The sequence below is a fragment of the Chroicocephalus ridibundus genome, chromosome 6, assembly GCF_963924245.1.
Source record: "Chroicocephalus ridibundus chromosome 6, bChrRid1.1, whole genome shotgun sequence".
NCBI classification, from domain to species: Eukaryota; Metazoa; Chordata; class Aves; order Charadriiformes; family Laridae; genus Chroicocephalus; species Chroicocephalus ridibundus.
Window position 1 is genome coordinate 20,846,898 of NC_086289.1, and position 12,069 is coordinate 20,858,966.

The following is a 12,069-nucleotide window of genomic DNA, read 5'->3' on the forward strand; positions in this document are numbered from 1 at the left end:
CAAAAAAGCACTCGCCTCAGTAGACAAAACTAGTAAGAAACAAAACTCCCAAGAACCACGTATTTCATGAAAGTAAAGCTACAGCATATCCGTTTTCCCTCTCGGCAGTCTAGACATCCTGGATACACTTTGTTTTGTGTGTACAAAAACAGGCTACAAGCTAGAAGTAAACAGTTTATTTGCATTGCAATGTATTATTCATGAAGTATCCTCGTGTTTTATGGTGATCACAAGATTTGGCATGCCGCAACTCTGCAGAAAACATCGCATTATTTTGTTAGGCTAGATATTTCTGCAGCTTTGAAGATATGCTTTGCTTTCTCAAGTTCATAAAACCATTCAGATGAGGTTACTCTGCAAAGGATTGTATACTGTTTGTTTCTCTAAAAAAAAAACAAAAAAACCTACTAATTGTTGCTTTTGCTGAAGTATTATAGGCAAGTAGCCAAAATAAACCAGGATTTTGTTCACTGCCAGCACCGCAGTAATGTGCCCAAAACTACAGACAGCTGGCTGCACTGAATTCTCCCCCTCCGCCTGGACATGGACATAGGACCAAGCATAAAACTTTGAAGGATATCATGAACAAAACATCTGGAATAAATTCTAATTAAAAAATTGAAAACCTATAAAATCTTAAATAATTCATTATATGGCAATGACCACAACATTAATATGTGCTTTGATAAAACAAATTTTACAAATTCAGTAAAAAAAGATCAGCAGCATAATAATAAAGCAAATATGCAGATTTTAAAACCACAATAAAAATTATCAGGTTTAATATTTTACAGTTAATTACAGCAAAAAAAGTGGCTGCTTTTAACACAACTTACAGTTTAAAATTACAGCACTTTATGATGAATTCTACGATTATTTTTGAAAAAACACTCAAAAATACCACCAAATTTTAAAGGTGCCCTATTAATGACTAAAAGGACCCCCCTCCCACCCCCCAAAAGACCAAGTAGTCATCTACAGCAACCCAGAGGTCCAGCTGAGGTTTCTAGACTGCTGTCTGTATCAGAGGCCAATGTTGGATCTGTGGACATTGAAGACACATCATTGACAGATGACGATGAAGATGGATGTTGAGAGCCATTGATCATTGCTGCACCTGTGCTATGAGAAACAAAACAGCAAATCAGTTGCAGATACAGTTGCACGGTTCGGCGCTTGCATTAGTCTGTCTCTTCCTAACAGTCACTACTTTCTCCTGTTTTGGCAAGCGTGAAGAGGTATGTCTCAATCCATTGTCAAAGTAAATAAAACACACGTGTATTTAATGTGGGGCTTAACGAATGGCATGTCAAGAACCACAAACCTCATGTGGCACCACGTCTGTCAAATTACAGTACATGCTAGTGGTTAAATGGTTAAAAATCACAGACAGTGCTGCATAAAGCCAGAGCCAAGATACCCTACAAAATGTTGAGACCCAAAGCTAGAATATATCTACACATTTTGATAAAGAAAGAAGGGGCCTGGTTTTTTTCCCCATCAGATCCCTTCCCTTCAGGCTGGGGAACAGCTGGTGTCCAGCCACTTCACATCCATTCAATCTCAGATACGCAGTGATTTTTCAGAGTCTGGACTTCAGTGAACTCTGAGCAGAGTCAGCAAAAGCTGCCCAGCTTTTGCCATCATTTTTCAGCAGTGCAGATGGAGTCCTGTCAACGGTCAGTTAATGGGCACGTTTTGCTACAGAATTCAGCAAGTTTCTGAAAGTGTTCCGTGATTTTCCAACCTAGAAATCCTGTTTCATTACTTCATAAATGTAAGTAGCTGTTATATCTTTATGTGAAACTGTACCAGCCACACATTACACATCGAACCAGTTTATGGCCACAGAGTACCAGCACATACCAAGATGTTTCTTGAGGACTGAAATGAATGAAGCATCAGTTACACAGGCACACTAACAGAGGAATTTACCAGATTAATGAAAAGAGATGTCAACCCCATACACTCCATTCGAATAAGCAATATCTCAAAGAGAATCCAAGACGTTATTGGTCATTTAAGAACCCTGTTTTTGAGTTAGGTTACTCTTGGATGTCCTGAACAGCTCTACTCCCTCCTGACCTACAACTCAATGTAGCTTTGGTACTGTGCTTTTATTGTAACCAACCTAAAGGGGCTGGCTGTCCGCGTATAACCCCGTTCTTGGTTCTCTCCTCCAGGTCCATGACCTCCTTGTATATCAACTCTGAAAATGCAGAGAAGGGAAGGCAAAAAAATGAATTTACAAACCCAAGACTGGATCAATAATACATGTCCCATTAAAATGTAACATTCAAATTTCATATGCTTATTACTGTTCAGAATTAGTTTTGAAAACAGGCTTTAGGCTACAGAACAACTGGCAAGTTATATAAAAATGTGGACTACTTTTCTTTTGGAGCTACAATGGCCTGGCTCTCTCGAGAACACACTGACATTGCTCTAAGACTCTCTTGTCCAGGCTGCCTGGGGACCTGAGGTTAAACTGAGTCTTAACGAGCGCTCCGTTTTTATCAATGGCTTCTTTGGTACAGATAAACTCCATCTGCAGTCTTCAAAGGAACACGTAGGAACAAGCCCAAACAGCATTGCCATCCTCCCGACACACATTTGCCACTAAATTTCCTCAGCAACAACATCTAAAGGCCCAGATCACCATGAAATGGAAAACAGTATTGGCATATAAGTAGCCACTCCAAATGAAAGCAGCAACTTTATCTTCCAGTTACAGAAGTTTCTCATCCTTAAACAGGTTAGAAGTGCTTATAACATGAATGAATCACACACCCTGTGTATCGCCCAGAAGGTTTCTAGGCTAATGGCAGCTTATTATCCAGAAAAGACTTCAGATGTGAATCTACAAAAGTAACAACAGAAGAAAAGGACTAAACATGTTAAATGCAACTCGTAAGAACTGACTGTCAGAATACTACTTCTTATCTGTCACTGGCAAACTAACGCAATGTACAAACAGTTTGGAAGAAAAAAAAGCATTTAAGAATTATAACTTCAAGGGCTCTGGGAGTCTCAAAAATAAACTCCATATTGCTTGAAATACCCTCAGCACATCTGCTTCAAAAAGGAAATAACTTTGCTCGGAAGGAGGATGGTAAGAGAATTTCCACAAGTTTCCCTATCTCTGCCTTTATAATTAAAATTCAGCTTCTAACAGAAAGTGACTTAAAAGCGTGGTAGTACTAAATTTTACAGACTTGTGTCCATTACCAGCCAACACAATGAAACTGGCAAAAACTATTCATGAAACATTTTCCCCGCTTTTTTCCTCCGGGGATAAAAAGGTTATGCAGGTCTAATATCCCTTCCTAGACTCTTTCAGTACAAAGTATTAGACTGCCCACTGGACTAAGTTCTTGCTTAAACGCCACATTTATCACCTGCACGGCAATCTGGTTCTGCATTTTTTCTGAGCACTAGAACCTCTGCACTACCACACCTTTCGGAAGCCATTTCAAAATGAAGCACAAGCTTTACAAATAAGAAAGATGCTCCCCTTATACTTTACCATTTCACACCTCACATATGACCAGGAAATACAGATACTAAACCAGTACTGAACACTAAAGCTCGTGCTCTTGGAGGTACGAGTCTTACGTCACACTACAATCCGTTCTGCACCTCAACCCCCGCTACCGTCTCAGGATCCCACAGCTGAGAACCACCAGCATCTCCCACACCAGCTCTAACCTCACTATCTCGCCCATGACTAACACTCCTTATGGCTTCTTCTTACAAATCCTCTGCTTGATTTATAAGATTTAAGAGAGTACACGAAAATGCTCTTCACTTGGAGACTAGTGCTTCTGCTTCAGACTTACATTGCTGAAATGCCTGCATCTTCTTCAGCTGTAGCAGTTTGTCCAGAGGAGTTCCCCTCCCTGAAAACGCTGCCTTTTGGTTTGCAAAAAGTGACTGAAATGAACGGGTCTTAAGTTCACTACAAAGGTTCAGCATCTTCGCAGGAAGATTTTTAGTGTCCCAACAATCAAGAGGTTGAGAAGCTCTGATCTATGCTCTTGCCATTCCAAGCAATTTAATAAATACTATTAGGTTGCTCAGGAGAAACTTAAGAACAGTAATTGTTGGGGCCCAGCCCACTCCCACAAGCCTTATTATACTTAAAATGCCCTTCTTACCTTTCCATTCTTCTATCGTGTGCTCCCTCTCATCTAACTGCTTATCTGGTATCTTTGGTGGAGGCTGAAAAACAAAACTAACTCATGATAAAGCAATCAAAAGGGATACAAAACCAGAATAAATCAAAAATGAAAGTAAGCACTCAGAATATGAACCTGATTTAAAACCACTGTATTTAGATGGTCAAATGTTCTCTCATACTTGGACTTGGCCTGTTCTCTAGATGCTGCTACATGTTTTAAAGTTCTGCTGATTAACAGATTTGCTTACATTAATGTAATTATTAAAATAGAAACTGAACAGTCTGGTAAAAGAGCTGCTAAGTGCAGCAGCTCCTAAGCCCAAGCAGCCCTTTTTACCTACTCACTGGTAATCACTAAATTTTCCCTCTAGCTATTATAGATCAGCACAAGTCTAATTGCACCATTTACATCAAGCATCTTTTCCTATTCTTAGCGGCATATCACCAACCACCTTTCTTTTAAAAAAATGACACTTTTCTCATTAGCTGAAATTGTCCTGAAATTAATTTATTTTAAAATTTTTTCACTTAAGCCCTTTGTTCACTAATGTTAATAATTGAAAGCTCAAGATCTTGTACTCAGATTTTGCTGCAACACTTATTTTCCAGTTTAAGAGTCTTATCAATTGCTACAACCAATGAAAATATTTCTCTCACCCGGAAGTAAATACCTCAGAATCTTACCAAGGGCAAACAAACCTCACTGAAACAACTGAAGCTCGATAAATTAGAACCTTACATAAAGGATTTCAGATGCATTACTACACGTCCCGGAGATTATATGCAATTATACACGAACACACACACACGTACATTTGGGCAGTTTGTGCCCACTCCTAATACCATTTCTAATACACAGGTCTATGGATGTCAATAGAAGTGATCACAGCTCAGTTAAGCTTCTAGTGAAATGTGTAGATCCTGCAATAATCTTCTCCCAAGCAGCCACATCAAGCATCACAAGTTTGCTTTGGTACAGTACTATCCTGATCAGAGACCTAAACCAAGAACTTACAGCTTCTGCTTCTGATGGATCATACCAAACATTGATGTATGGGTGCTGCAGGGCTTCATCCACAGAGATTCTTTTAGAAGCATCTATAACCAGCATTTTTGATAACAAATCCCTTGCTTGACTTGCTGCGAAAGTGAAATTTTCCATTTAGACTAGCGCCATATGTAGTGCACATAATACAATATTTCAAAGCTCATAATAAGAGGAAACCCAGAGTAAACAAATTCCAGTTCAATATCTATGAAACCCTCTGGTAATTTGGGGTTTAGGGAAGTGGTCCATTTGGTGGGAAAAAAAATTGAGGAGGATAACACAGGTGGGAAAGGGGTTGGACACGTTTCACTGTATATTTTCAGCACACAGCGGCCCTTGGCGTGACATCTTTTGTGAAATATAACTCAGCTGGCAGTACAGCCTGGCCTGGTATAGCAGCGGGCAAGGACCTACCACCCCCTCTTACAGTTTATGGAGATAAAACTGTCACATACTGTTAGTCACAGAAAATACGGTGAGTCTGTGACTCCACTGAGTAGGTGACTTTTAGAATCAGTAAGTTATTTCAGTAACTACAGGATATCTATGTATCATCAATATAAACCCCTCATTTTCATCCCTAGAGAAAGAAGATCTGCTCTGCCTACACGACTTCATTCCACCCTCCCTCTACTCTTCTCTAAATCATGCTGTTCTGCCATGGAGAGGGATATATATATATCTATCTATATCTATCTTTACTTTTCTTTATACAGATATCTCCAGAATAGGAGCTGCTTCAGAGAAAATGGGAAAGTGGAGGTAATCATACGCCAGCAAGGTCATCCACTCCCATGATAAAAATATTGTAATATTTAAACATTTACCACGATGATTTTATAGTGAAAAAACCCAAGATATGTTACTGTTCGATATATATATATCACATTTTTAAAACTTTCACAATATACAACACACAGAAGATAGACCTTACCTTTAAGCTTATTGTGTTCGGAGTCAGCTGGGAAAAGGACATCTGGGAAGAGTTTTTCAAAACTATATCCAGCATATTTCGGTCTGTTCTCCACATAAGTTCGGACTGTAGGCTGTAGTTTCTTCATAAATTCGGGACATGGTGTTCCTAGCTGCTCTATAACTTTATTCCATTGATCAATATCTAAGGTTATACAGCTAAGAAAAACACTGAGTCGAATTTTCAGCTAGGAAGTTACATTAAAACAAGATGAAATAACCAACAGAGAGAAAACACAGAAAATGATAATAAAATATCAAGTTCATCATCATTAATTAGGACTACCTTCTTAGAGAAAACAGTGAAACAAAGCAAGACTATGATAGCGTACTCAAGCAACGCGTATCGTAATTAACTAGCAAAGGATATACTTCTGAGAAGCAGAGAAAATTAGAAAGACTCACAAAATGTTTAAATGTCTTTAAATAAAGGCATTTTTTGGGTTCTGGAGAAGAACTCACTCCTGATCTGAACATGTTCACAGTGGTCAAACTACTGCACATCACCAAGGCACCCGAGAGCATTACCCGCTCTAGGTGCTTCATCTTTCGTTCTCATCTCGATACCTCAGCCCAGTTTGGACTCTCCCAAATTCGCGATCTCTCACTAACAACGTGGGACCCTGAGTGCCGGTGGGCACACAAAGGATGAGATCTTGGCCCGCACAGCTCAATGACAATTTTGTGCAGAAGTAAAAGACTTTCAAGGACACGTAAGGAACATCTTAATTAAAAAGTTTAGACAGGTAAAGGGGAGATTGACCAGCTCACTGAAGAAGAATTTAACATGTGTTACTGAATAAAAAAAGCAACCTTTGGCTCAAGGAATTCCTAGTTGTAGATGGTTAGATACTGGGTGAGAGCTCAGGTAAAATTTTATATATGCCTATCTCGTTCATATATTCTCCCCAACTTTTTCTTTTTGGCTACCGTCAAAGACTGGACACTGGGCTACCTAAACCTTCAGCTGGATGTAGCAAGCGCCCTCTTATGTTCTTAAAACTTTAAAGCAGACCTTTATATAAGGACTTTCAAGGTTTGCAAGTGCTTTAATATAGGCCTTGGGGAAAAAAAAAAAAAAAGTATTTACATTGTATGACACTGAGCCACACTTGCAAACCAGACGCATAACGCTCAGTGCGGGGCAGCTCCTGCAATGAGAGCTCTGTGGAAGTAAGGATGCCCTGGATCTCCCCACTGCACCTCTAAATCTTCACCCAATCTTCACCCCTAAATGGTACTATGTCAGTTATTAAACAGTTAACCTGCGGGAAAAGCAGGAAAGATTTCTGACGGCATCTAAAAAACTGAAGTGTAACTATTAGTAAAACAAGGAAGATGCCAAACTCCAATTAGATCCACTAATTGTAGCGATGACCCAGAGGTTTCATCTCCATTTGCTTGGAGCCGACCCTTTGTTGGAAGTGTTGTTCACAGGACGACCCGTACAGATACCATCAACCCGCTCATGGAATAGAATGGCAGAACTGCCAGGTATTTCTGAAAGCTCTTTGCAGGATCATTTCTGCATGCAAAAATATAAAACTCCAGACTGTAACTAAAGAAGCTGGTTAGGAATTTTTTGTAAACATTTCCTATAAAATGTAAAGAACAATAACTGCTACCACGCTCGAGTACTAAACAAGATTAGTAAGCTATTACATAAAAATGATCTCCAAAGCAAAAATCAATGCACGTGAACCAGTAAGACACCACCTAAACAAAAAAAAATAATCTGTCTTAAATGTGACAACATCTAAAAGCAATGGATAGACACTATATTAAATTGAAAGAAGAAAAAGAGGAAAAAAAATAGAAAAAGGAAAAAGAAAGAGTAAGTCTGTTTGCCCAAGTGGTATTTTGTTCATCTTGCTTAGTATTAGTCTCTAATGACAGTCATACACATTAACGCTGTCTTGTGGTTTTGCCTTAAATGGTACAACTGTAGACATTTTTGCAGCTTCCTGGAACCAAACAAATGAACTTGCGAACTGTACTTTGAAAGGCAGTTTAAAACCAGTATTTTAAAACTTAGAACCACCTTAATCTGGAACCATAGCGCTGCAGTATCTTTTGACCTTTTACGACCAGATGCTAGGCCAAAGGTAAGGATACGATCTGTACCAGGAAATAAAACACCACCTTTGATCATTTCTCCCATGATGCACCCAACTGACCAAATGTCAACTGAAAACAAAATGCAATGATATTAACATAAAAGATAGTTATTAAAATAAAGTAAATAAAAATATCTAGAGAGACACACACATGAAGTGACTATAAAAAGCGTGTGTAATGGACATGAGTGAAGGTGAGTGTATGCTAACTACAGGACCAGCAGAGACTATGTCCTACTGCTAGGTGCAGCCTGAATATAAATGAAGTTCTTTGGGTTTTTTTAAGTGTATCACAAGAAAAATCCATGTTCATTTAATAAAAAAAAAAATAAATAAATAATTGTACAATATGCATTTTCATGACACAACATCAATAAAAAGGTTAATCACTTCCTAACTAATTCAACCTGCTGCAGCAGCACAAGGATACAGTCCCTTCCTGGAAAGAGGATTTTGTGGCAAACCATTTCGCCCATAATGCACCCCACAGACCATAAATCCACTATGTTTGTAGCACAAAAAGAAGGAAAAGCAAAGCAAACGGTCATTTAAAATTAAAAGAAGCATAACATGACTGCATCCTATAAACTGCAGAGACAGCACAGGAAAAAGAGCAAGTCTTTATGTTAATCAATGAAAACACTTTAAAATACACCATATATAAGGATTAGCTTTTAACTGTCTCAAATACAAGGCAGAAAAACATCCTTTTGTTTAAGAAGTGCTAGAGCGAGAGCAGAGAGAGAGACACACACACGAATCAAGCAGAGCAAAGCCCTTCTCCAAGCTCTGAGGTCTGCAAAGCTGCCTTTGCCAGCAGGCTAGATGGGAGCACCAAAGACAACTTTATTTCTTGAAAGCGATTCCATTGTAGTTGTAGGAATAATTTTAAAAGCAGCCAAGTAAAATGACCTTTAAAAATACTGCGTATCTAAACAGTTCGTTCTTTTAGGAGAAGAATTAATTGGTTATTACATAGGAATCAAAATTTGCCATCAAGTATTTCCTAAAAATCAGATTACCATGCATCTCTCTTTCCCTTTAAATAAAAAGCGAACACAATCAGTAAAAGATCACTTAGAATTTTAGAGGATCAGTTAATGACAATATTAGTATGCTCCTAAAAGATTTTCAGTTAAAATTATTTGTTTAAAAATATATCCCCAGTTATGCTGAAATAACATCTTATACAAAAGAAAAACTCAAAAGCAATTTTTTTTGGTATGAAATACACATTTTCTGCATCACCTTAAAATAAATCACTCGGAAGACATGCTCAAAGGTGCACAAGTTTACTTTTTACAGGTATGCCAATTCCTTTTGTGGTTGCTTTCAGAGATACTGTTAACTCTGTATGCAGAAGTTTTCTTGAAGTTATAATAATGAAATCGCATTATTATGAATACTTTCATGTCAAACATGACACTGGAATTTCAATTAAGCAGATAAGAAGGACAATTAAATGAGAACAATTGTATACTAAAAACCGCATGTAAAAGTTCTGAAGGAGCTCAACATTGTCAAGCAAACAACGTTGCTTCTTATTGAAAATATTCTTTCCCCCTTGTTTACAAGTTCCTCTAAAATAGTACCTAAATCATATGATAGGAGATTATAGTTGTACATATTAATAGGTCAAAATTAAGGGCCTGGTTCATTTAAAAACTGATTGTCAACATTTTATGATTAGTGGTGTTTTTTCTTTAAAAACTTGTTTCAAATATTTAAGAAAAGTAGATATTCTTTGGCTTAGAGACCCAACGATTTGAAGCCAAGTTTTGCATTTGACTTTTTAAATAAAATTCTGAATGTTGACTTTTTCACCTGCAAAACAATCTGCTGCCATTACAAACCAAAATATACCCAAATCTGTTGTAATCAGTTTGTGCTCAACATGATAAAATGACACCCATAAGTGCATGAACAAGTCTGGGAAGAGAAATAACGTGAGTCAATGACTTATCGTCATGCCTCAGACAACTAACTACTTCAGAGGTGAAGAAAAACACTGGAAACTATTCTGCTGGTCACTCCAGAAAAATCAAACTTGTGATGTTTGGTGGTGTTTTCGTTTGCCGCTTTCACTAATCAAACAAAACCTCTCTATATATGGGTTTCTAACTTCTTTATGAAGCTAGACTAACTTGTACCTTAAGGATTGCTCCTGTGAATACTTCTATAGAAGACTGAGTAAAATCTGATTACAGATTTCATAAATCTTTTAAAAAGATCTACGGCTTGCCATACAGAGTGTATTTTATTTTTAAAAACCCTGTTTGGAGCAAATTTACTATTTTCCATAATTCTAAGAGAAAAAAATATCAAGTGAAAATGAAGTTCAAACCCAGCGTACATAGTAGAAAACTTAAAAGTAGTTGCTTCAGAGTGCCTGGGGCTTTCCTTGCGTTTCAGTGCATCCTTCCTGATAATCACGCACATAACAGCACATAAATCTAAACACGTTATGGTATGTGTGCACAAACAGTGTTGGTGCCCTTCTTCAGGTCTGAATTTCTTGAGTTTGCAAGGCCTGGGTTCTTAACGTAATATATCCAAATGTGCTTTATCTCCTTCAGTATCAAAACCTATGTAGAAGTTAACTCTATAATCAGTCTGTCTGGGATCTTTGCTAGTTTTAAAACAATTAAAGATTTCCTATGTGCGTAATATAGTACCAAAAGAATACTACTCTGTAGTATGTATCTCAGTCATCAAAACAGCTACTGCAATCCTCCCACATAAGTTGAGCAGGGCACTGAAACGGCAGAAAGCTGCCAGATGACCCTCTTCCATTAAACTAAACGTTAATGTTAACCATGAATTAGATGGCAATTTTCAATATTTAACTCTAAATTAAATAAGTTAACTTTTAATTTAACTATGGGTTTAAAGGGCTAAAATAGGCATCAGGTGCTAAGAGGTGAGGATCCTGGACAGCCCACGGTTCATCCTCCATCCCTGCCTCCCTCCAGGAGGAACTGCTCAGGCAGCCATGCAGAAGAGTAACAGTTTATGTAAATAGCCTTTTAATGACAACCGTACATATGGAAATGCAGATTGTCTTCTGACTCAGTTAGCACACAGATTTACTTTTACATTCTCCAAAAGTGTCATTCTCAACACAACGACCGTGTATTTGGCTTTGGGAAAACGTGATGGTTTTTCATACGAAAGTTAGTTTTTATTTATATTCTGCTGCACAACACAATTCAGCCTTGCTTAAGGAACAGGACTGTCACTAGCATGACAGGGTGATCTAGAAAACAATCTATTGAACTCCAATAATAACCTAAGAAATGTTTCACTGGAAATAATGCACTTTTGCAATTCAAAATTACTTAAGAGAAAAACGTAATCTGGGCAAGCTATGTCAGAAAACTTGTGACTTCCATTGTATCAATTCCTTCTGTAAGGCAGCTGCGTGACTCAGACTGCAGCTTTAGGTTCTTTTACCTAGTGTCTCTTAACTGGCCAATGTAAAATCTTGGGGGGAAAAAAGATAAATATATGCTTTCTACTAAACTTCAGTAGTTAAAAAAATAACTTTAAGCTTGCTCCAATCAACCTCTGACTGCTAAATTAGGGGAAAAATAGCCAACCATGAGGGCCATTTGAAGAAATGTACATCCTCTTATGAACACTAACAATCCAAACAGAAATAAAAACCACAGCCTCACAAAAAAGTTGTATTCTCATTCCTTTGAGCTGGCCTCTTTCATTGCCAACACCAATAGAAGTTATCCTTCTTGGCT

The 12,069-nt window shown here is 37.9% G+C and overlaps 1 protein-coding gene across 4 annotated transcripts in view; it reads right to left on the reverse strand.

Moving 5' to 3' along the window:
• Positions 1-389: 389 nt before the first annotated feature.
• MAPK8 (mitogen-activated protein kinase 8) overlaps positions 390-12,069 on the reverse strand; it is a 47,734-nt gene continuing 36,054 nt past the window's right edge. For 2 of the 4 annotated variants that reach the window (XM_063340241.1, XM_063340243.1), the window contains exons 7-12: positions 8,748-8,819; positions 6,163-6,345; positions 5,196-5,320; positions 4,158-4,221; positions 2,132-2,209; positions 390-1,117 (exon numbers count right to left, since the gene is read on the reverse strand). In XM_063340241.1, coding sequence (XP_063196311.1) covers positions 972-1,117; positions 2,132-2,209; positions 4,158-4,221; positions 5,196-5,320; positions 6,163-6,345; positions 8,748-8,819 — 668 coding nt within the window. In that variant the 3' untranslated portion in view covers positions 390-971. Of the gene's footprint in view, positions 1,123-2,131; positions 2,210-4,157; positions 4,222-5,195; positions 5,321-6,162; positions 6,346-8,315; positions 8,388-8,747; positions 8,820-12,069 lie in introns of all 4 variants that reach the window. The other 2 variants (XM_063340242.1, XM_063340244.1) reach the window with 2 other exon arrangements.